The sequence below is a fragment of the Struthio camelus genome, chromosome W (genome assembly GCF_040807025.1).
Source record: "Struthio camelus isolate bStrCam1 chromosome W, bStrCam1.hap1, whole genome shotgun sequence".
Taxonomy (NCBI): Eukaryota; Metazoa; Chordata; class Aves; order Struthioniformes; family Struthionidae; genus Struthio; species Struthio camelus.
In genome coordinates, this window is record NC_090981.1 from 36025592 (window position 1) to 36051500 (window position 25909).

The 25909-nt window shown below is 35.7% G+C and overlaps 1 protein-coding gene across 1 annotated transcript in view; it reads right to left on the minus strand.

Annotated features, from left to right (window-relative positions):
* LOC104150173 (adhesion G-protein coupled receptor V1) overlaps positions 1-25909 on the minus strand; it is a 273763-nt gene that overhangs the window by 163267 nt on the left and 84587 nt on the right. Inside the window, exons 46-71 of the mRNA XM_068926389.1 lie at positions 25646-25770; positions 24304-24470; positions 24078-24221; positions 23697-23804; positions 22955-23207; positions 22146-22268; positions 21716-21938; positions 21051-21255; positions 20061-20207; positions 18438-18693; positions 16825-17033; positions 15979-16155; positions 15281-15463; positions 14422-14601; positions 13594-13758; positions 12150-12267; positions 11429-11552; positions 10115-10253; positions 9799-9984; positions 9244-9476; positions 7206-7354; positions 5824-6025; positions 5102-5321; positions 3662-3901; positions 1484-1633; positions 141-611 (exon numbers count right to left, since the gene is read on the minus strand). Coding sequence (XP_068782490.1) covers positions 141-611; positions 1484-1633; positions 3662-3901; positions 5102-5321; positions 5824-6025; positions 7206-7354; positions 9244-9476; positions 9799-9984; positions 10115-10253; positions 11429-11552; positions 12150-12267; positions 13594-13758; positions 14422-14601; positions 15281-15463; positions 15979-16155; positions 16825-17033; positions 18438-18693; positions 20061-20207; positions 21051-21255; positions 21716-21938; positions 22146-22268; positions 22955-23207; positions 23697-23804; positions 24078-24221; positions 24304-24470; positions 25646-25770 — 4897 coding nt within the window. The remainder of the gene's footprint in view (positions 1-140; positions 612-1483; positions 1634-3661; positions 3902-5101; positions 5322-5823; positions 6026-7205; positions 7355-9243; positions 9477-9798; positions 9985-10114; positions 10254-11428; positions 11553-12149; positions 12268-13593; positions 13759-14421; positions 14602-15280; positions 15464-15978; positions 16156-16824; positions 17034-18437; positions 18694-20060; positions 20208-21050; positions 21256-21715; positions 21939-22145; positions 22269-22954; positions 23208-23696; positions 23805-24077; positions 24222-24303; positions 24471-25645; positions 25771-25909) is intronic.

The window sequence follows — 25909 nt, forward strand, 5'->3', positions numbered from 1 at the left end:
AAACTCATACTATTAAAACTCTTTCCTGCATCTTCACAGTAGATACGACTGAGTTAAATATCTTATTCCAACACATTTGTATGGTGATGAACACAAACGTAAACAGTAGCTATCTAAGGAGCTAAAAGGATATTACAGACCTGGCTGCTTATTGGCACTCTTTTCACTTCAAAGCTGGCACCTTCTTTTACTGATAGGCGCCCCACCACATTCTCAGGTGCAATTAGGTCTTCATGATGAGATAAGATATGGTACTCAACGATCACTTCTCCAAATGCCCCAGCATGCCGAGTTACATTAATTTGAACATACCGACTAAGGTCTCTCTCTACTAATACTGACTGTTGATGTGAGTACAAGGCAAATACTCCATGGGGATCGTCATTTGCAAAAACACTGATCTTTAAAATTCTTTTCTCTTGGTCTAAATCGGCTCCACCTTCCACTGAAGTCAGCTGTACCACATAGTTTTCATCCAGTTCTGGAACATCATCAGGTAACAGATAGATAATTATCTCAGCCGTACTCTGCTGGTCAGCCATGACAACAGATCCCTCTGTCTGAAGGAAGTCACCTGTGATGTTAGAATCACTACATATTTCCCAGTAAACCTGAAATAAGTAAAAAACCAAACCAAATTACCACAGGGTCATACGCTTTCACATTCAGGATTCACTACAGACAGCATAGGGCACAGATTGTTTTTAAGTATGTAAAAGAGAAACTGCTTAAGGTATATACAGAAAGATATTCACAGACTATCTCTGCGCAAAAGGAGAATGTGCTGTTCTTCTAACACCAGTACTATGAATGTAAAGACTTCCTCTGCAAATCTTAAGACGATTTCTTAAAAATTATACAGGATCTCTGAACCTTTTTTAAAATTACTTCCATTTGGTCACACTCTTTGCTGCTTTTCCTCTCTCTAAGATTCCTCAATTCAGAGAGGGGCCAAGAGTCTTCACTAAACACAGTAGATTTTTTTTTAATTGAAATTAAAGAATGAAACATAAACACTCATTAAAATGCTGACTTCTAAACAACTTTGGGTAAAATCCAATGTCAGTCTTGATTCAAAATTTTAAAAGTCCAGTTCTTACCTTGGGCAATGGCTGGAAAAGAGTAAGCTGTGATCATCTCAAAGAAGGCTTACTATGAAAGTATGCTCTGTTCCATTCTCCCATCAAAAGCACAGAGAGAGACAGAGCGAGCGAGAGAAGAGAGAGCAGCACTGCAATATGTACAGTTTCATGAATTTTTTTTCCTGACTAGTGAAGAGACTGAGTTCAGCTTTCCAAACCACAAGGACTAGGGCTGAAACCCTTGCTAAATTCAGTCTAAAAGGCAGCATTTCACAGTGAAATGAAAAGCAAGCAACTGAAAGGCACAGAAAAAAATTATTCCCATTGTCCTTCATATGTTCATCCTGAAGAAAATTTCACATTTTACTGCTTATAAGGAAACTAAAAAAGAGCGAGAATACCTTTATGCTTCCCAGAGTGCCTTGAACTCGTCTGACAAATAGTGTAATACTCTGTGGCCCTTCCACTGATGAGGGTTCCGTAAAGTTCTTCTCAGATAATGACTCAGGAGCAAACTGCACAATACCATTGGGATCACCAAACTTCTGTATCTATAAGGAAACAAACAAAAAAAAAATTAGAAATATAGAATGAGTTATCTTCTTGTTCAAATCACTGAGATTTTCGTTGTTAGGTGCAACAAGGCACATCTATCTTAAGTCTTTTGATTGAGTTTTCTCCTCATAAAAAGATTCAAGAGTACAGTAGCAATTAGAACAGAGACTGTATGAATGAAAAACAAACAGTAGGTAGAACCACCAAGGTCTCAGAAGAGAGTGATATGAAGCATGTGCATGCACACACACACAGCAATACTAAATCTGTGGATGACTTGCTCTTCTGAGAGAAGATCCTACAGTGTAGATGAAGGAGGAGGAGCAGGTTATAAATTGAACATGTGTCAATAATATGATGCTATCAATAAAGACACAAAGCTCTTAGGCTTTGAATAAAAGCGTTATTGGTAAACAAACCAGGCAATGACAATGATTCCGGCCATTCAGCTTTAAACAACTTCCAAATTTTAAATGGTCTAGACCTGTTTCAGACTGTAAAGTAATTTTGAAAGGATTTGGAAAACACATCCCATAGACATGAGGTAAGATATTAAGAGATAGCAGAGAAACCACGATATCCCCTTTTCAGTTTTTCAGTGCTGTACAAGAAAGAAAAGGACAAGGTTCTATTTCAAATGTATTATTTAAGTACCCTGATTAAAACAGGAAATGCTCAGGCACCTTAGGCTGGTGTATAGAAATTCTTCTAACATCACCACTTTGCAAACTCAGCCTCTGGGATAGAGTTAATCAACATCCATCTGTGTGAATCACTAGCTGTACGACAAGAATTCTTTATGAGAATTGACTTAAAACTGAGTTTTATTTTGAGAGAGGTTCTCTGAAACGTCTAGACACCTAGTAATAACTAACATATCTTCTTTTTGTTAGTCAGTATTTACAGATTTATATGTAGAACCCACTGATATTCTTGAGTCTCTGAAAATAGGAAGCAAACTGAATCCTCGCTCAACCTGACTGATGGGAACAAAAGATCTGAGACACAAGCAGACAAGTGTATTTTTGAGAAACCCTTGCTGCAAATTCAGGTTAAACTTCTACCATGAAAGAAAATCTTTCACAAAAAGAGTCAAAAACCTGTCTAATCTCTACAACTTCTTCCTATAGCTTTTTGAAAAGCTAAGGAAAAATGGAGGGAACCACAAACATACAGAAGTAGTAACCCTAGGATCTGAAGCCCTTTGTGTTTTCCCACTACACAGCTGTAGTTTAGCCTGACATAACAATCACACTACATAAAGAAGCCCAAGGTCTTGCCCTGGATTAGCTCTACAGAAGCCATCAGCGCTGGCTGAGAAGCCAAGTCACTGGGGAGCAAAACAAAGCATTTCAGTCAAAGGGATAAGACTGCATCCCTAAAGAAGAACCTGAGGAATCTGTGAAAGTAGCACCTGATTCCAGCACTTCTTTACTTCACAGATTTGGGGGGGGGGGGGGGGAGGAAGGGGGATAAAAATTAAAAAAAAAAATCTATTTATAGGAAGGATTTGGTTTTTGCTACCTTCTTATAATGTTCTAGCAAATATTTCCTTTGTTTCAATACCCCTAGAGCAAGTATTTCTCCTTGACAACTTCCTCTGCTTTCTCCCATATATTTCTGCATTTCTCCCCCACCTCTATGTCTTATTCTGCTATAGCCAGATTCTCTCCTTTCTTTTATATATGCCAGCTGGAGAAGAGTATGTCAGAGAAGGGATCAACAACAAACTGACATGTAGGAATGAGGACTCAAACCCATTCCCTCTCCAAAGAGGACCATGAAAGCGTGCAAGTAAGAAGGCCAAGTCAGGGCTTATATACCTATTTTACTGATAGATTCTTTGCGTTTGTTTTTCAGAAGTGAAGCCGTAACAGTACTCCTGAGTAGTATGGGGAAAAGAAAGCTACGCAATTACAACTATGCAGTCAGTCACATTAATGTTTAACAGCTTTGTAGGATAAATACTAGCATCAACACAGATATGGGAAAGAGGAGGAGAAAAGAATGCAACAATAACTTACTATTAGTGTAATGTTGGTTGCCCTGGGATCTATTTCTGTTTCACCTTTCACAAGGCTCAGTCTAATAATGAAGATCTCCTGAACTTCAACTTCTTCATGGGGATAGATTTGTAGATTAATAGCTCTCAGACCTCCTTCTCCTTCTCTAAAATAAAATGATCCATTCACAGGGTCACCAATGTCACTATTCAGAGGGGATAAAACTTCTTCTGAATTGGGTCCTAAAATGTCCCAATTAATCTGTGGAAGATACCAGTTTCAAATTTAGAGTAGTGATACATAATAATAGCCCCTCCCCTAAGGGAGAAATCACAAGGTAGCATAAGTGACATAAGATTCTTGAATTTGATACAAGACTAATGGTGTTTAAGGTAAGGTGATTAATGGTGTTTAAACTTGTGTTGTTAATACAGAAGACAGAATACTCATAACGAATTGCATGTGGGAAATTTTGTAATCTTTTGGAAAAATAAATATGACCAATTACCAAAGGAAATTGTGAAGAGTTAGCCATAATGCTAATTTACAAAACACTTCTAAATTATTGACATCAATGAACAGAAGAGAAACTGAGCTTTAATTAGCATGTAAAGGGAAACACACAGGCCAGTTTCTATTTTGTGCTCTTTCACCATTTGTTTTCAAAGCTCCCCAGATCAGTACTCATGATCAAAATCATCCCTGCTAAGTGCTGTATGAAGACAGAAAAAGACAAATATGTTCTGAATAACCTGTAATAAAAGATCTTAATCTCTTAAATAATTGTTCATATATTTTAGCCTGATTAAAAACTAGAATATTTCAAAATTTCCCACAAATCAGATTTGCTTTTAAGGAGGTCAAATTAAGCATTTTAAAATGATTATCTTCGACATCTTTCCTTTCAGATAATTTTATCAAATGACTTCTAGAACCAAAAAGACGACTCAGGTAATTTTTACAGAGGAAAAGGAAGAGCTGATGATCTTTACTGCCAATTCTCTGATCATTTTCCAAGACTGTGAAAGGCCTATGCTGGTTCACGTGTACACCTTCCTTTATCAGTGGTTTGTATGGCAGGGAGAAAAATCTAGAAAATGCATATTTGACAATCTACTGAAAAAATTTTGACCAGCTTTAGGAAGCAATTCATCTGAATTGAATGAAACTACTGCTGGTGCTTGAAATTAACTGTATGTTATTTTTGACAGAATTAAGAGCTAATTTAAAATAAAGTACATGAGACCGTAATATATAACAGGATGAAAGCAGAACAGAAAGAACATAACAAAGGTAACAGTATTTGCGGTTATACCACGACTACATGCAAAGAGGCTTAATAAAAAGCTGCAATTATCCTTCTAGAAATAAGTCAAAAAGAGGCTTTTGAAGGATAATGCAGTAGCTTTCAAAATCTTTTGATTTTGAAAGCATTCAAAATCTTCTACAGCTAGGGCCTACCTGTATGTCTCCTAGCAATCTTCCAGTTCTTTCCAGCACCAGGGACATTGTCATGGATGTTTCAGGGTTGGGAACAATAACTTGGCTTTGGTTGAGAAATCGGACAATATCATAGGGGGAATCACTTTTAGCAATAGTGACCTGGCTCACCAGGTGGAGCCCAAGGACTGCTCCACCAGTGGCTCCTGTCAGCTGGATTTCAAATTGCTCAGCAAATTCACTGCACCAAAAAAGGCAAGGAGATTCTCAGAATTTTAAAAAAAACTGCTTGAAACTATTCTTAAATACTCAATCATACATCTAATCGATTTTGTTTAGTTAGAGTTTAAAGATATGCAGAAAACAATTCTGTAAAACATAAAACTGAACGTTCCTTCCATTTGTACGTATAGTATTATCTGAAATAAAAATAATATCCTACATTCTATCCCTGTTAAATAGCTCTCATTTTTAAAAGAAAGTGGTGCAAAATATTTTATTACTCACAGCAATATCAGTAACACCTCGTATTTCTGATAATCTGACGAGAAAAATGTCTTGGTTTTGCATAAGTTTTACATAACCTATGAAATTTTAATAATAGTTTATTTTTTTCCTAGGCAATTTTTCACCACTGCAGCAATTTGTTTTCAACACCAATTCTATACGCAGGCATAGAACACAGGCTAAAGGAAGACTGCTCAAAAGTAAATTAGCAAATAAATATCTGAAAAATTAATTACCTTTCTTCATCATCTATAATAGAGATATAGATAAAAGTCTGGTTCTGACCATGATGAAAAATGACAGAGTTGTTATGGATGAAATAGTCAACGCCATTGGGAAGTGCAGAAATACTTCGAGAGAGAAAATCAGCTGTTATGAAGCCATAAGTGCCATGCTTTCTCACAACGGGAATTTTGATCACTCCAGCATCCTCTTCCACTGCAAGAATAATTGAGAATAACCTATTGCAGGTATTTTATCTTAAATACAGATTCAAAATAAAATGGATCGTGTAATGAACCCAATTTGTCCATTTGTATCAACAAATCTAAGATTTTCTGAAGCAACTGAGTGCTGCCTTTGAAAAGCAGATATCCCATGTCTAACACCACGTTAATTCCTGCAAGCAAATTTGTTCCTTATAGCACAGTTACATACACTTCCTTTTTTGCTTTCAGTTTTTCCTCTCTCCTTTTTCCCATTCAAATTTTTAAAGTCAATGGTTAATGTAAAAACTTTCTAACCACTGACTCAGTAATAGGAAAAATTATGTTACCCTGCTATTTGCGTACCTCATTTGCATGAACGTCTACCATACCTTCAAAAGAAGATTATGTTTTAGTGTGCTATATGATACCATAACAACTAATTTTACCTTCAAAGTTTATGTAAAAGCAAGTCTTCAGGATTCCACATAGTTTTTAAACATTTAATTAAGCAGCCAAGCTACCTCCATTTGGAAATAGCTTAAGACTGTAAGAAACATTCAAGAGCTACCTTAAGCGGAACTAAGTAAATCAGGCAGAATGCCGACAAAGAACGAAATTATTACTGCTGGCCAAATTCATTTCTTCTATTTTTTCTACTGCCTTCAAGGGAAAAATAGGTAGGTTCCAATTTTTGTTATTTTGCACACATATCAGTTCACACTATACTTACACATGCTTTAATGATAATATACACAAAAAAATATCAAAACAAAGCAAAGGTTACACTTTCCTATAGTACTTTCTGCCTAGCAGTATCAAAGTAGCTTCAGCACTGCTGTTACATGCTCCAAACACAATTTTAGGATTTTTCCACAGACTATACTGAGTCATAAAAAACTAATTCTGGTCTTATCATGATATACATTGAAAAAGGTAAGTACTCTTTCTCCCTGCCCCGCCCTCCAAGTTTATTGCCCCAGGTACATGAGTAAATAAAATATTGCTTAACTGTGCTTTTACTATTTTTGCAGTGGTTGAAAGTACAAAGAAAAAATGCTAAAGAACTTATTTACAGATGCTGATATAATTTGTACCAGGACTCAGGACAGATGTTGAAAGATAACTCAAAAATTTATGCCTTAGCCACAGGCTTATCCTTTAAACCACATCAAAAATTTAAGTGAACTTACCCTGCAGAACGGCATACTGAGGATCAAATTCTATGATGCCTTCTGCATTGTCACTCTTTGCTATGACAACTCGTACGGTGGAGATATTTCCTACCACAGGGGGTTGATCCACTTGTAGTCCATTTTCTTTTATGGTAAAATCAAAACCACTTACAAGAACATAAGAAATAATTTTTTTTTAACTGTTTTTGCAGAAACATTAAGAAGCATGAATAACAATCTGTAGATTGCCACAAATAATTATATATTCTGACAGTTATCACTATAGACCTTTTGGCCCCACTTTTTAGAACTAATAAATATGGAAAAGTAGTATCTTAAAGGATCCCAGAAATGTGTATCTTTGTGTGTCACTTTTTCTATCCCATTTTGTCTTTGTTACTTGACTTTCATGCAACTTGACAAACTCAAGGAAATTATTAATGAGATCATACTCTAAGCAAAGATAAACTGTCCACTAACAATGAAACCCTGCCCATTAATGAAACTGTGCTACCAGAGAGAAGCTTTAAAATCTTGACTTAGCAAAGACTTAAATAACTGGAGATTGTTTGCCAAGGTGGATCCCCTTGCTGACATACGACATGGTTATCATAACAACTTGTGTTTGCACATCTGTTTTAGAATCTAAGACTGTGCTCAGCTTTCCTAATATAGTCTCTGTTAATATAAATGTTAAATACAACTACTTGCAGGAGATATGTATGAAAATACAGGGTTAGAGTTATAAAAAATTTAGTTCCACATCAAAGGATTTCAGTACAATGACAAGTACACATATGCCACTTTTGCATTTTTATTTAGCATGGCATAAACACAAAGAGAAAAATCCAGTGCATCATGAATACACGGACTTTAGATTTCATTTGTGCATAAGAAGTGCACATATACAGTAATTCCAGACATCATGCTGCTTTCCTGCATTTTCTCATGACCCAGAATAAATACCTGAAGTCAAGATTTCCAGGGGAAAAAAGAAAAAAAATGTCCTTAGAAAACTGGAGGTTTGGTATTCCTTAAGCACACCCTGTGTATTTACTGCAATTCATATGCATTGTGGAAATTCTAATTCATCAGTCGTTCAATAGTAAGACATTCCATTAGCACGCGAGTGTTTTCAGATGTAAAAGGAAAGCCAGATGGCAAATGGGCGTCCAAGAATGACAGCCATACTTATGGCTATAGTATTAGACTTCACTGTTACAGGTGCAAAAAATTATAATTTAAAATTCTACAAGCTCCTAAAAATGTCAGCTTACTGCGTAATGCAACAGTGGACCTTCAGACACACACTGCAATGTTTTATTTTCATCAAGCAATTTTGTAAGATTTATTTTAATGTTCCTATATTCTGATTTACCACAGTAAGAATTCCAGCTTGGGAAGACACACCACCTCTGGTGATTTATTTTAGATAATATTGTTTCCAATTCATTTATATCTTTGACAGATAGTAACAGTCTACTAAACAACAATTAACTATTTCTAGTAAATAAAAAGGAATTGAATGCCGATGTATCTACAGTGTAGCCCCCAAGAGTCCAATATTGTTATAATTGCCTGAGTTAGCGTTCTAATTTCTGTGTTGTTGTCTCTTTCGGTATAAAGTATTCTTTCTGGTATTTCTAAAGCATCTGTAGCATTTATAACTTTACAAACATATCCCAGCTAAATAACCATATTTTACTTATCATAGAATATCCTTATTTTTTAGAATATAAAATGTGGCCAACATTTGTTTTGCACTTTTAACAACATAAAAGTGCATACACTTCATGAAATGTATGTAATGTATGATTTTTTTTAAGCTTAAATGAATCTTAATCAGCAAAATGTTTATATTAATATTTTAAGAGAATTGGATTCCCCATACATTCACTTTTTATCATGATCACTATTATAGCAGTCTTATCAAATTTTCTAGTAAAACAGAGGAGGAATCAAACAGGAACTTTATTGCAGTTAGGTCAGATTCCATATATACTACATTCCTTTGCTTGTAATCTATCTTTCACTCTACTGGAAGTTTTATCTTTACCTTCCTTGGAGTTCCACTTTGGTTATTGTCACTAAAAAGTCTTCAGGACCTTCAGGAAAGTCATCATCATGAATTTCAACCAAAATCAATTTATTTTCCTCCTCTGGTTCAAACAACAGCTCCCTTACTGTGGGAGTGAAATCAATTCCCTCCTCAGCAGTCCCATTTATTATCCGCAACCACAGACGCACTTTGCCATAGCATCCGCTAGCACGTACAACAGTGATGTTAACCTAAGGGAGAGAGCACATTTTCTTTAAAAATGGCTTCATTTTTGTTACAGTTGCTTTTAGGAGACCATTCTACAGGCATCTTTTCAATAGGTCTGATCGGTAACCATAATTTGCTATATTAAGTATGGATTATATGTAACTTAGTAGATGGCATTCCTTCCCAGAGTATTAATAATTAACTCCAAAAGCCTCAGATAGTCATTCTAGACACTGTACTTTGATAAACGTTGAATATATCTTAGCTTTAATTTTTTTCTGAAGTTAAGCACAAAGCATTAAGCATAAAGAGTATTTTACACATAGAAGAATTTCAATCTAATACCCATTTTTCTTCTTCTGTTGTTTGCAACAGTTCCTGTGAAAATGCAAACTGTCCATATGGAAGGTCACTAGCAGCCATGGTAATATCTGCTGTGCTGCTAGATTCATTTATGAGTCCTCCATCACTGATTCCAGTTAGCTGAAACTGGTAGTAATGCTTCTCCTCAGGACGGTTATCGTCCACAGCCTAGGGAAAAGAACCAATGAAAGCTAAAAGGATTTAAATCATTTTCAGAGGGAGACGTATAATTAATTTCTAACCAAGATAGTATCCAAATAAAAGGAAGTATGGAAATGCTGTAAAATCTCTCATATACCTGTATTAGAACAACAGCTGCAGACTGCCTATCTCGCATTGTCAAGGTTCCCGATATCTCAGCAAATTCTTTATGATGAGGAGGTGTTATATTCCAATATACTTTGACCTCACCAAAAATCCCTGGACCACGTACCAGGCTGCAGGTAAGAACACAAACACAAATTTTATTTTCTATCTTTAACCTTTAACATTCATAGCTGAGATAACCAGTATCCTGCTACATTATTTTGCCTGAAATAAATGCTATCAGCACTGTGAAGCTTGAATTTTAATACAGTCGGTCACTATTAAGATCTTTACAATGTACTCTTCCAAGGGATAACATTTTTCCAGTTCTCTTCAAGTTCCCTGTGTTGGGAGGCATCTTGACCTATTATCTTTAAGGAGAGCGCTTCAGCTTCTTTGCGCCACTGGTATTAAGGTGGGGGCTGAAATCTGAGCTCTCTCCCTTCCATTTTGCTTTTCAGGAGGTACAGATGCAAACCAGACACAAAAGGGGAGTGAGAGGTAGTGCCCAGAGGCAATTTGCTTCTTAAAGTACAAAGATGCTAGAGTACTAGTATGAGATCGCTTGAGAAATGTTCTATTTGCTGCTTCTTTAAAAACCTGAAGCCAAATCCTACTCATGACTTGAATATTGGTGAACTGTAAGTCATGGCAAAAATTTGACTTTGCTTAATATGATCTACATTGGCACAACTACTGCTGCACAAAGCATAAGCTTGCCTTTTGTGCTTTTCAGAGCAGCAGCAAAACGTTCTGCTGCTCACACCTGGGGGCACACAGGAGAGTGTTCCTATTTTCAGCACTCTGAAAAGACATAGTAACACCTTCATCCTGGGATCCTGTTCTCAGTTGCCTGAATGCAGTGATATAATTGTTTTGTTTCAATTAAAAACCCAGTTCCCACTTTGGTTTTGTTAATCATCATAGCAAAATACGGACACATAGTTTTGTAATAGTACTTATTCAGGAACCAATCTTGAAAAGCACAGATAATCTTGAAATGTCATCGATTTCCCTTTCCCCTTTCCTTTTATCAAAATCATCTTCCCTTTAATGTATTCATGCTGCAAATAATGCAAAGACTCTGAGAGGAATACTCAGGGCTCCCCAGTAATAGTGAACTGGTTTTAAACATAGATTGTATAATTCTGCCCTTCAGGCATCTGGTTTTAAAAACAGTTTTGATTTTAGAAGTGAGAAGTAAATGAAGCACTCAAGAAAGGCATGATAAATGTGGAGTCTCAATTTCTGAAAATTCTGAAAAGAATGTTGTCCTTTCTTTAGAAAAAAACAGTGATGTGCCTACCTAATAAGAGCAGTGCCATTATAATTTCCTGAAGGTTCTCCGATCAGGACATATGTGGATGAATGAGCTATCCCAACCACCCCAGAAGCTCCTTGATCCCCTACAATAATGATGGTTGCCAGACCTATGAAGAGAAGAAAGGTTCTCGTGGTAAATGAATAATATTTACAACAGATAGCTAACTTTTGAAAATTTTTGTGAAATGAGTGGTTAAGAACTGCCTGCCCAGACAGCCTGTGCAATCTCCGTCCTTGGAGATACTCAGAACTGGAGTGGACAAGCCCTAGGCAATTTGATCTAATTGTGAAGTTTCCTGTGCCTTGACCAGGGTTTTGGACTAAATGATCACCCTGGAAGGTCCCTTTCAAAACAAGGATTTTTCTATGATTCTTACAGGTCGGAACTTCATTTTGTTTTTTTGTTTCTTTTTGTTATGAATTCTTTATGCACAGTGTTTAGTATCTACATCTAAACTTTTTTTTTTAATATCTGAATATAGAAGTCTATTCCAACAATTAATTTAGAATAAAAAATTATGACCCATAATTCCTCTTGATTTCTTGAGACAAGTAAACAATTCAGGAAGGACTGATAGTTTAAACTGCTATCAACTAGCTACATGCCACATACACAAGTATTGCAGACTACAGTAATACAAATAGACTTTCTCAAATTCTCATGCAAAATGCCCCAAACAGAGGAGAATGAATTACACCTTTACCATTTACAGGGGATATCTCTGCATCACCAGTAGAGACTAGCTGAATGGTAAATGTTTCATTCCCTTCCAATATACCATCTTGTACTGCATGTAAAACAATCAACTTCTGGGATTCAGTCTGCACCATGTAAAAATACCAAAAAACACATATACATCAAGTAAAACTAAAGCAAAATACAACACTGTGCACGTAAGTTTTTTTTTTAAAACAATTCAAGTGTTAAGCATGCATATGCTGATGTATTTTGTAATTTGACTTTTTTCCAATGAGAAATTTGTTTAGCTGAAAAATGTTTGCAGATTAATAAAGAGCAAAAATTGCCTATCCAATAAAAAAAAAAACTGGATTTTTTTTACCTGAATAACAATTGAAATAATTTTTAAACTGTGTTCACATCAAAGTTTTAAACCCAAAGAAAACTTTCTATATGAAATCTTTTCCATCAGAAAGTGCATATCTGATGGAATACATAAATTCTATGGACAAATGTATATATATATGATAAGATATATGGGATCAGAGTAAATTCCTGTCTAGGCCACATTTTTGACAGTGGTCAGTAGCAAACGCTTAAAATAAGAATATAGGGAAAAAATTAGCTATATATTGAGCCTTCTTTTAGCGCTCGCTCACGCTCCCGTGTGCGCATTCTCTACACACACACACACACACACGCAGGTATATAAGAATTTCAGGAATAAAAGTCTATTTCCAGGCCCATCAGTAGAGATAGGCTAGTAAAATGATACCAATACTGTGCCAGATAGTAGTAGACCTACAAAAATATATATATTTCAGCTGATTAAAAGAGACAACAGGTGTGACTATTTATTTGATGTAAAGCAGCCTTGTATAAACAAAATAGATTATAGATTTTATTTAAAATAGTTTATTCAGCATTTTGAGTAGCCTGTAATAGACAAATGATTAAGATTAATAACAACAGCCTGACAACACCCAACATTTCAACTTCTATTTCAGAGTTTTAGCCTGCTATGAAACAGAATACAGTCAAATAACACTGTCCAGTTTGAGAGTCATTTGGGTGATCTACTATTTATCTTTCTCATCCTTTCAGTGCCATTTTTCCTCAGTCACTGGTAAGATAAATGCAACAGAATAACTGTTTCTGTAATCATTCGTCACATTCAGTATATTTGTGATCCTCTTTCTTAGTTATAAAAACAATCTGGATTTAAAGAGCCTAGCTTCCTGTTGATTACATTATACTGATTTAAAGAGAACACATCAGCTTTCCTTTTCTGTGTGGAGAAAACACTTCATATTGCCAGTCCACCAGTTCAAACTGGCCTTTTGCTAATGGTATGGTACTTAATAACCCACTACTTTTATAAACCCATAACAAAACCATGCAAATACACCTAAGAAGAAAAATTATCTGTAAATTTAAGACTAAACCTTGTACTGTAATATCAGAAATACCTCATTGAAGTGAAGAGTACCATTCAGAGGAGTCAGATCATATCTGGCTGCCTCCTCAATAATCCATATCACTCTAACTGCTCCTTGTCCTCCCTGACTCCGACTTACAGTGAGCAATACAGTTGCAGCAGTGTCGTCAGGTGTCTGAGGTTCCTTCACTGCCACCTGATGAAGAAAGGAGGAGGAGGAGGTAGGAACAGCAGTAAAATGCATCAATACACTATATTATACATTAGAAAAACTGACTTCAAAAAACAGAAAGAGAACATTATCAATGAAAATGTAAAATAAGGACAAGAGTGAAAATCAACAGAAAGATAATAAACCTAAGGAATGTGTTGAATTCTGCTAGCAAAGATTAGTCACAAGTTATTTTTGCATGCCCTATGATTCAAAACAACTGCAGACAACAAGTCACAAGTAGGCACAGCACCAGCAAAATGCAGAGCAGTGAATCATTCTCCAACAACAACTAAGATAAGATTCCTTTCTTAATTTTTTTCAAAGCTTTGGTTTCAGTAATACAGATTATTGCAAAACCTTCTTAACATTCAGCAGAGCACCACAAAATCCACCTGGAATGTCTTGAATTCTTATCACATCGGATTAAATTGATCCACTCATGCAAAAATCTAAATCTATGCCGCAAGACTTTCATTGATACTACCACCTACATAGCTAGATGAAAAGAAGCACGAGCATGCATTTCACTGAAGAAAAATCACGAGTTCTACTGCAATGAAGGCTTACCAAAAGCAGCTATGTGTTAGTGACACAAAGACATTACTCTGCTTTTGCAGAAGAGAGTACAATCCCAATCATACTCACAGTCTTTTCTTCAAATCCAAATACTCCAATAGGGGAATCATTTGGTGGGATAGCAACAGTTACCAGCGTATCATTCCCAAGTCTTGCACCACCTGTTACCCTCATTAGAGCAATCCCGAATAGCTCAAGGAATTCAACTTCACTGTCATCTATGATTGTAATTTCTATTTCTCCTGTGGCCTGTAAAAAAAATTTTACATACAATTAAGCTTCATTTATAATATTCTCTGAATTGTTTGAAAAATAGACACATCGTTACTCGTGCTTAATTCTTAATGTACTTGTATATTTATAACAAGATAACAAAATTTCAAGAGTGTTTAAGCTCATCTGTGGCAAATCTTGCATGTTAAAAACAGCTGATTGCTCTGCTTTGATACTCAGTAGAACGTACAGGTGGATAATACTGTACTTTAACCAAAATTCTACTCATACAGTATATCCTTTGTGTGTGAAAGAACAGTTTTCATCATTTGAAATCAAAATTCCTTAATATATACACTTAGTATTTTCAGATATAACACGAAATTTTAAACAGTATATAGAATATAGCTAAAGAAACATATATGCTCATTGTGTGAGTTCATACAAAACACGCATTACGTTACAAATTTTCAGTCCAACAGGCAAAGAACTTATGTCTTCACTGGTGGAAGTAGCAAAGGCACATGTCCCTACATGGTCAATATTTATAAACATTCTGTTTTTGCATGTTAGAGCACCGAAGTCAGGGGTATTATTCACGCACACAAGGCAGGATTCAGACCATAAAGAGAACAAATGAGAGATGCAAATTCTACTGGAGGAAAATAAGAGGAACTCTAAGATCGTAGAAGTTAAACTTTCAGCAAGCGCATACCTGCCCATCTGCAAATGTAAGGTTTCCAAACGTTGGTGTAAAGTCTTCAAAGCTGGCAGTTGAATGAGTGGCTTCCCAAAACAGAGTTACTGACCCAAACCTCCCAGCCTGTCGAACAACTGGAAGTTTCAGTATATTCTGTGGTGGTGGTACCTCATAACCAACAACTGCTCCACTTGCATCCTGAAAATTCAGTAAGAAACTGCTGAGTGTCACAGCAAACACTTCTACGCAAAAAGCTGACACTGAAACGTTCAAAAGGAACAAAATCTGTAGGGTTCTACACCAAAAGCATACTTAGCCTCTTCCATAAACTATATAGAACAAGATATGAATATCATATCAGTTAAATTGCTCATTTGAATTTGACTTTCAGGAAAGAATAAATGAATAAATAACCGGTCCAAATTCAACATTGACCCTGCCTTGAGCAAAAGGTTGGATTAGATGACTTCCTGAGGTCCCCTTCATCCTGCATTATGGCATGACTCTACGATTTAAACACTTTCAGCTCCATAACGAGCTTAATCTATTAACTGTGCAAAAATTTCTACGTAGGATTTTTTGGTCTAGTGTCTGGCCTATTTATCTGGAACAATTTCATCTTATAAAACCTATTATAATACAATTAAAAGTGATCTGAAAACGCAGACTCTCCTGCTGGAATGCAGCTTTGAATATTTTTCATTCAGTCTTACCCTCATAACGCTGAAACTAAATATTCCTCTGGGGTCATCATTCTCTTCGATTGTTATTTCGGCTATTTCTAGCCCAAGCCTCTTCACACTTGGCTGACCACCAGCAGGAGAAGATTCTACCAGTTGCACATCAGTAATATTGATTATAAATCCTTCCTGTAATTCTGGAATATTATCCTGTAAAAATATTTTTTTACATGTTGCTTCCTTTATAAGATTTACATTATAAAACATGGAGAAAGATAACTATTTGCAGATTGCTTACTATTTAAAAATTCCCAGCATTCGGGATTACATTACCAATTCTTTGCCTCACATCATACGAAAAGTAAAAGAAAGAACCTCTGCTGAATTTGAGGAACTAAAGTTGGCAGTCATATTCGAATCTGTGGGAACAGAGATCATTCTTGCTGGCTGTCCATTGTTTTTCCTTTCTATAGGAAAGTTGGCCAGATTTTAGAAACCAAGCCAGGAATTGAAAAGTATTACCTCCATTCTGAATATATTCAAGGGATACACATACTTTTTGTGAAAAATTACTGTTTCGCAAACTACAGAACAAATATCTTAAGAGGCGTGTAAAGTAAAATAAGTGCTCTGTAAAAAACTATAACAGGCTGAAAAACCAACAGATACCCAAGAGATTTATAATTCTCCTTTTTTCATTTTTATATATTAATTTTGGAATGAAAACAAAGCAGCGTATTTGTTTAATTCCCAGAAACCAGAAATAGATGGACGCAATTCTATTTAATTGATAACAATCCAGGGAGGCAAGAATCCCTCCAATTTATCTCCCTTTCCCTAGAAGACATAAAAAACTAAGGCTGCTGTTAGACTACTCACAGGAAAAATAGCGACTACGACAGAAGCTATTGTTGTGTTTTCTGCCATAAGGATTGTTTTTTTTTCTATTATATAATCCTCACTCTCTGTCGCTTGGCTGGAGAGAGGGAGTTCAAAATTAGGCATGGTGCTCAACTGAACTGCAATATCTCCGACAAATCCTTGTTCTCGAACAATTTGTAAAGTAACAGTGGTTGAATTTACTCGTCCTATAAGAAGGAGGGGAAAAAAAAAAAAAAAGAGAAGACATGATTGTTTTAACCCTTGCTCTGATAGCAAGAGATCAGCTTGTGTACTGGAACTGCTGTATATAGCACACTTTAATTATGTTTAGCAACACATCCACAAATATACTATACTTGGATAATTTACTGTCTTTGGCACATACAAAGTGGTGTGAATATACACACAGCATGTATAACCGGGAAGAATTTTAAGACAGAATCTAGAGGAACAATAGAATACTGAATCTTTATAGTTTTAAATATTTGTTACACAAAACTTTTACTTCAACATCCATATTTTCATTCATTCCCTCTGGCCCCCCCCCCCCCATCCTGTTTCACTCTTTTGCCTGGCCTTTATTTGCCTTTGAAGTCGCTCTTAATCCTAACACAAAAAGAAGAAAATTTCCAAGAAAATTAGATTCACTTGTATCAGGACAACTCTTACCCCCTTAGGGAAACCAGTTTCACATTTTTTTTCCCAATAAACTGTCAAACACAGCATTTAGCTAAAAGCACTAGGTTTACAGCTGGAGAAATAACAGATAAAAAGTCATAGGCTTTGTACTTCAGAGTAGCTTGTGCCATTTGCAATAATTAGATACTGCTTCACAGTTCGCACCTTGCCAGTATATAATTCATTAAAAATACTACACTTAAAGATAAGAAAAGAAACTATATAAAAAGGGAAACCTAAGAATGTGCCTTGAATCCTAAGCTTCAAGATATAAAAACTGATTTGTGTGTGTGTGTGTGTGTGTGTGTGTGTGTGTGTGTGTGTGTGTTTTTAAGGAAGCAATAGAATGGCTCCCCAATACTTCCAGGTGCAAAAATAGGCAATGCTAATTGGCTTTAAAATAGAACTGGTTAGGAGGTTTCAACTGTAATGACAGTCTGATGAAAAACGTACAAAATCTAAAAAAAAAAAAAATATATATATATATAGTTCTCTTTAAATGTAATTTGCTCTTGCTTCTCTTCCTTCCCCCATCTCACAGAACAATGTGTTTCACATTTTGACCCAATTCATGAGAAAAATGTTTTGTGTAAAATTTATTTCAAACAGTATACTAAATGGGCAGATTGGGCTTTTTATCTAAATAGACGGATTTTATATATTAGCGAAATGCAACATAAGAAGTCAAAATTTTAATACCCAAAACCCTAAAAGAGAATGACTAGATAAAATTAATATGTGCAATGTGAAATAGCACATATAAAATATATGCAATAAAACGGCATAGCTATGTATTTTTAAGACTATTTCTGCTGCAAAGCTTTTATAGAAAAATGCCATTTATTAAGACAATCACATAACCAATATAACTTCAATGATGCTGACTGAAAAAACACATGCATTTGTTCCTAAGAGACAAGAAACAAACTTACCTTCCGGCTCCATGACTTTAACAAAGAGAGATTCCGCATGCCAGCCAACTATGCCATGAGGAGAATCACTAGGTAAAATGGTAAGTATAGCTCTTGCCCTTTTGGGATCTATGATAGCTCCTCTCATGGTATCCTGAACACCCACAGTAGTCACGTGGGTGAGTGTGATATCCACGGTCTCTGAAAGCTCCGCAATACTGTCTGCAAGAATTGTCAGGGTGATCGTGGACAGCGCTTGACCCTCTGAAAATGTAATCTAAAGTTTTAGACACACACAAAACAAAGTCAAATATCTTCTGTTATACCAACTTTTTTTTCTTTTTTTGGTAAAACTCTGTCAATAGAAAAAAAAATCAAGAGAATATTAAGAAAGCATACAAAGTGATACAGGAGAAAAACAAAAAAACAAACAAATCCAAACAGACAGGAACCAAAAAAAGAGCCACATCAAGAAAAAGGTACGATATTTAACTGTGGCAAAATGGCTTGATATGCTGCTCACATAGCAAGCACCATTCTCATTCTCAATCAGAAGAACAATTACCAGAGAAACAGAGTACTCAGTTGAGAAGGAATTTGGTATAAATGACTGAGGAATATTTGGTCCATTTATATCTCCTTTATTTTTATATTCAAAGGGCCAGCCACTTCATTTGGTTTCTTTCAACATGGAAGACTTGTCTATAAACACTTTAAAAGGCTACACCTACTACACTGAAGGATAAATAGAACTTCCCACTGAATAACATTATATCTTTACTTTCAGTTCAGTTCCTACCTATCTGAAAAGTCTGCAGGAAAACAACGTAGCATCTTCTGCTTTATTTTGATCTAGGTTGTTCAGGGAGTGTTTCCATAATTTTGGCACAATTATTTTGGCATTCTTGATTTCCTGTATGTTGCTTTTTCCCGAAAAATATTTCCTTTATTTTACTTTAGTTCCATTATTTCCAGAGAAGATGAAGATGAATGAAGAGAAACTTCATTTCTATAGTCTTTTGTCCCTTATTTCCCCACAGCAACAGTTTCTACTGTAGCTCTGTAGTCTCAGGGGCCACAAGGCTTTGTATTTTCAATAAACGGCCACAAGGTGGGGAGAGTTGACTTAAAGAACCAAGAACACGTTGGTCCTAAGGCATACCAAAAGCTTTAGCTGATAGGAAACATCGGATTTTAACATTGCTGGACATCTGAAGAGTCTCAGAAAAAGGCAAAACTGGGATCTGTGATGTTTTCCTGGCTCAGTGAAGCTCTCAAGTGTATAGATACAGGCAGGAAGAAGAGCAAGCACACGTAAACTGCCGCCTATGCCAATAGTTTGAAATATCCGGACCCCACAGCAGGAAGAAAGGAAGATGGGAACAGAACATTATAGATGCACCTTTCTAGTATCTGAACAGCACTGCAACATCTGGGTCTAGAAAAGCAAGAGTGATGCTGTGGTAGTATGCATCAGCCAGAAGTGAGAGCTGCCAGATTCGTAAGAGAAGATCGTGATGCAGGAATTAATAAGAGAGTGAGGAAATTTAACATGTACTATACTTCTGCCTCACTACATTTGCGCTTATTGTGCAAGATATTGACAGTCAATGCTTCACTAATATCAGTGATATTATTACATACCATTCCTGAAGCCGGAAATATATCACTAAGGCTCCCATTGGCTTTCCACTCTACTGTAACACGCCCGTATGTTCCTATTAAACGTTCAACATTCAAGGTGATTAAGTTGTCTTGTTCCATTTCTTCAACTTGCTTAAATAAAGAACTCTAGAAAAGATAAAAGTGGCAGAACCATAACATTATTTTATTTTATACATAAAGAAAAGATTCTTTAGAGATCTCAGGATTTGACGTGGGCCAGTGACATCAGGCATAATATGTTGGTCTACCAAATAAAAATGTCAGGCCTTTTTTTATCTAAAGCAAAAAGACAAAGCTATTTTTCTGAGAATATTTTATGTTCAAACTTTATTAAGCAGATGACAAACAAATGGAACTTTCATATTTTTACTGCTGCTTCTTTTCTGTCATTCATCCTCTTCACACAAGTGCAGATGCAATGTTCATCGTTTCAGTGAAGAATTTTCTGTGTTTTATATCTCTAATGTGAATTTACTATAACCCTGTCTGGATGATTTCTACTGTGTTTGATGATTTCAGAATTATCCACTCCAAATACTACCTTCAGTCTGACGTTCTCTCCAAAGAAAGGATTTTGTTCTGGCAAACTGTCTCACTCCATTACATAAACCAATTAGTATATTTTTCAGGGGAAAAGAATCTTCAGATTCACTTACTTAATTCCCTCAGTTAGCAAACCAGTAGCGACTGATCTCTATGACTATATACACAGCATCTGAAAATTGAGCATTTTGTTGATAGTAAAACAAGGCTGATAAACTAATGTGTTAATCTAAATGTAAAGGGATTATAAAATCTCACAAAAGTAACAGACTGTGGAACTGATAATCACATACAGCAATGCTAAATAGGTGTTAAAAAAAAAAAAAAAGCTACTGTCACGTTCTCTCATTTACAGGTTTAGTACATTTGTATTCCATTCTTCAGAAATTGTATGTATATTTTAATAATTTACCTTAGAATTTTTACCTGAGCAAATGCAATGACTCCATAGGCATTGTCATTGGATGGAATAATTATGTTAACAAAACCATGAGCACCGATCTCTGCACCTCCTTTAGGGTTTTTCAACTGCACTCCGAAGCTTTCTTCCTCCTCTGGAATAACGTCATCAAGGATATTGACTGCTACTACAACTTCCACGTCCCCAGGCTCAAATATCAATTCACCTGAACTAGCATAAAAATACACACATCAAATAACTAGAAATTGGGGTAATAATTAATGATCCTTGAAAGCTCTGTTGTTAATTTACTGAGCATTTTCAGAGTTTGAATTATTCTTCTGTGGCTCAGGAAGTTATTCAGGTTTAAAGTTTTTTTTTTTTTTAAAAAACAAAGTAACAATAGATCATAGAGGAACCAAAATTAATTATGAAAGTCATCTAATTTATCCTAAATAAAAGCTTAAAAAAAATGAAGATATAACTGCAAGTCTTCTATTGCCATGCTTTAAAGTCAGGTGTAAGGCTCTCACTTCAGGTTATTTTAAATCTGTTTGTGAAAAACTCTTTAGTGTTAATAAGCACACCATGCCCATAAGTGTATAATGCTCTCCCCTGTAAGAAAAAATAATTATCACAGGAAAAGAAATGCAAGAGCTGTGAAATAAGTCATATAAAACACAAAACCTACCTAGGTATAAAATCTGACTGGTTGGAGATTGTGGTCAGTTCATAAATTTGGGAGTAGGATTCAACAGTCAGAGCAATTAGGCTCTTGCTGGAGTTCAGAGACCTTGCAGTAACTGAAGAGATACGATCAGTATACGGTGCCTCCAGAATTACAGAGAACTGGTTCATTTCTGAGTTCCAAGAATACAGTGCCGTTGTATCCCTACCAGCTAGTAGGACATGAACTACATTAAGCAAAGAAGAAAAAAGAAAATTTCAGTGGTGTATTTAAGAATTGCCTTTGCAACGCCAGAAACGCCCTTGGAAGTGCACTGATTACAGTAACTTGTAAAGTCTGGTATATGTGTTCATTTTTTCATATGTATTTATTTCTGTAATTTCAGTGTAATAAACTAGGTTTTGAACAAAGAACATTGTCATTTAAGCCTTACCTAAACCTGAAGGTGGCATGAAGACATGGATGTTTTTTACAGCTAGGAATGGAAGAGACTGAAAGTGTCTAAAGGTAGACTGCCCTGTCTCCCAGATAAAAATTTCAGATGAATTTCCAGATTCTGCAAAGGAGTAAAAAGACAAAACTTAACTATTTTTTGACTGGTAGTTAAATCACACACTGGTGGCCATAAAAAGTTAAGAGTTGGACAGCTTTAACTACAAGGCGAGCCCAATTATCAGATTTTCTTTTTTATTTGGTAGATAACTCCACAGCATGACTGATCCCCATGGTAAGATTCATCCACTGATACCGTTTAAGGGCTTTTGTTTACTCATTTTCGTAAAAGAACATTCAGATTACCGTAAGATAACAACCAATGGCAAAGAAGAATATGGGCTACAGTACAGACTTTTCAACAGATATAGGAATGCATTCAGAGAACAATGCCTAAAACATCATACTGGTAATCAAAGATACACGAACCGGACTGACTGATGATCTCTATATGGCACAAAGTTTGGAAAAGTTTAGAAAGCTACAGTTAGGAGCTAGAAGAACAGAGTTATTATTTCTCACTGTTCCTGGAAAAATATTTCATTTGTTTCCTAAGTATTTGAGAACAAATACAACTCTTGTATTTTATCAGGAAAAAGCAGAGATTACTTTGATAAAATTCTTATGAGAGAATTGTCACTCCCCAGTCATACTTTAATCCCTGTTTAAACTCCTTTACTACACACGCCTTTGCCATCAAACAAATCAGCATATACTTAGCAAAGTCAGTTTTTGTTTTCTGCTAAATACCTTTTGCAATAATTAAATAGATGTCTGATCCAGAAGTCCAGGCCTCCATATGTTTTATTTCATTTGCTGGTACTTGATGAAGTTTCCTAAACTCATTATTCATCCACTGGTACAAGAGGGTGTTCTGGCTCGTATTTGACAAAGAAACTAATAGGTACAGAAAGCTTCCTCTAGGAAACAAGGCTATGTTCAGAGCTCCAGGGAGTGGAAGTTGATGATGCAACACAAAGATGTCTTTATTCCACTGGAAGATCTATGGAAATATGAAAATATCTTCTTTATAGGTTCATATAATTAGTACCAAGAGAGCATAATTAGATGTCATGCTGAAAAACTGAAGACTTATACTGAACTGAACTTCTCACTTCTAAGAGGGTCTCTACATTAAGGTAGAGGAACACTGGTAAGGGAAACTACATTACTACAAGTAGCTGTGTTCATTCTTCAGACAAATAGGTTTATGCTCAGAAGCTATTTCTGTTCTCATAGGTGTTTTATGCGCTGAATTTCAAAGCAGAAACAACGCTAGGATTAATAGTAAATCAGATGCAAATAATTTGTTCACGTGCAGACTACTAGTATATTTTAAAAAGGCTGGAATACTCACTTTTATAAATTCATAACACAAACAGAAGTACATTGTCAAAAAGATAAGCTTATAGAGGTACTATCCTTTCATGTCTAAAACTCAAAACTAAAATCACCCACATCAAAGTCAGAGAAGACAGAAGTGCGTTCCAACCTGGATGGAATTGGAATGGGTTGAATGACTTGCAATAATCAAATAATCTTCCTCCTCCACAGCAAAATGTTTTACATCTCTGGTATACAGAACAAAGAGAGTTTGTATCTGTGAGGGAAATATAAGAAAAGGAGTGACTGTAAATCATTTTTACATATGTATATACAGAGTAAATTTACATAAGGTTAACGTAATTTATGATCCATTTTTTAGAAAATGTTCTATGGCTTGATTGCTCCACAATTTCTTCTCTCCCACTTCCCAGGTTAACTCCCTCACAAAAACTGTAAATATGAAAACACAGTAAACAACTAGCTGTGACAAACTTACGCAATTAAAGTCCCGTATTATTTCATGATTTTATAAGTAAAATAGATTTACCCATAACAGTCTGCGTCCAGGTTTGAACGCATACACACTGTTGTTGGAAGTTCCCTCTTTGTCTCCTCCATGACTTATCACAAGGTAGGGAGAGGCATTGATTTGGAATGCCACACACCTTCTAGGATTCCATATATTGAAATTCTGAAAGGGGAATAAAAAAGGAGAACTGTGTTTTAAATTACTTATTAACAAGCAAGTCTGGTGTTTAGGTACAAACATTTACCTCAATAGGAACAAATACTCCCTTCCACTGGTAGACAGTAGAAAAGCTAGCTGGAGGTGTACGCAACAGAACACCATATAGGATTTCTCCTGATGTAAAGAAACACCAAGTAGATACTGACTCTTCCACAAAACTTTGCAAGACAGACAGCACACTGATACCACCCCCTGCAATATAGTAAAAGAAAATACTACTTACTATTAGCTTACTCTTGATGTCTTTTCCAACCCCATTTTCACAATTTACCTGCCAAATTCAGACCTAATATTGGAAGTGTTGAAATTCTCTCTCAGCACTTGGTAAAAGTGTAAAGAGTATAGTAGTGAGGACAGAATGAGAGTTAAGCAATAAATGTATTTTTCACTCATTTTAAATGCACATATATGTTGCATAGGCAATTTGATCATGATTCATAATGATTCACTTTGGAATTTACACAGGGAGAATATCAGCTGGAAAGCAAGTAACAAAAAAGTGGCAAAGAAATTACAAAATTACATATTTGTTTGTTCCTCCCTGCTCTCCACCACAACAGGCAGTTATAACACTGAGATTCTTAGAATTGCCTAAACTGTTTGATTGGCTTACAGTAAAAAAAGTACGGTGTTGTCAAAACTAAACTGCAAGAATAAAGCTAAACTCCCAATCCCATATATAGGCTAGACCAACTCCTGAGCCAGACAGAGTACTGATCCATGTTCAAAATTAAGCATTTCCCTTTCTGTTAGTTTCCTGCTAGTTTCAACCTGAATCAGTGAGCAGCTACACACATATCTCCACTGGAACAAAACATGCTTATGCTTAGCATGGAAATGGGAACAATTAGATAGAGATGGAAGGATGAGTTCCTTTGTTCACAGTGCTAATTTAGACCAGATTAAAGTGTTCATGTAACTACAGTCTGAGACTCCCACCAATGCATATTAGTAGGCACACTGGGAGATACCACAGAACTATGTGTAGCAGCAGTTTTGCAGAACAAGGCTATGCTGCGTTTATGTATGGGTTTATGTTTATACACTGTGTTAGGAAAATCCAAAATTACAAGTATTAAAGACCATATTTTATTAAATAAAAGTCTAGCTACAATAAAGCTCATACAAGTGGCAAAAAGGGCAACGGAGATTGAAACTGTCAGAAATGGCTGATGACAAGAGGACTCTTAACACAGCTAAGCTGTTCTATCTACTGAATCTTGACACACTCAAAGAAATATTAATTAATTTAATCAGGTCTGAATACATTAATTTACCTTCCAAAATTCCATCTTCTGTATGTCTGGCTAGTCTGTTAATAACTACATTTTGACAAAAGCAGTGGACTCTCTATAAAGTGAACTTACTGATGCCAAATGCAGTGTCTGACAATGTCTCCCACTCAACACTCACAGATGTGTTGAGACTATTAGTCCGTGAAACTTTCAAATAAACTGTAGTGCTGGCTTCTTCAATTATGAGGAAATTTGTCCTGAATATGAGAATTGTGAAAATAAGGAAAAAATTAATTCTTTTTACAGTATAAGAATTGCTGTAATAAAAATAAGATTTTTATAGTACCACACTCCAGCTGTAAAACATACAACAGAAATAAAAAGAAAATATCAATA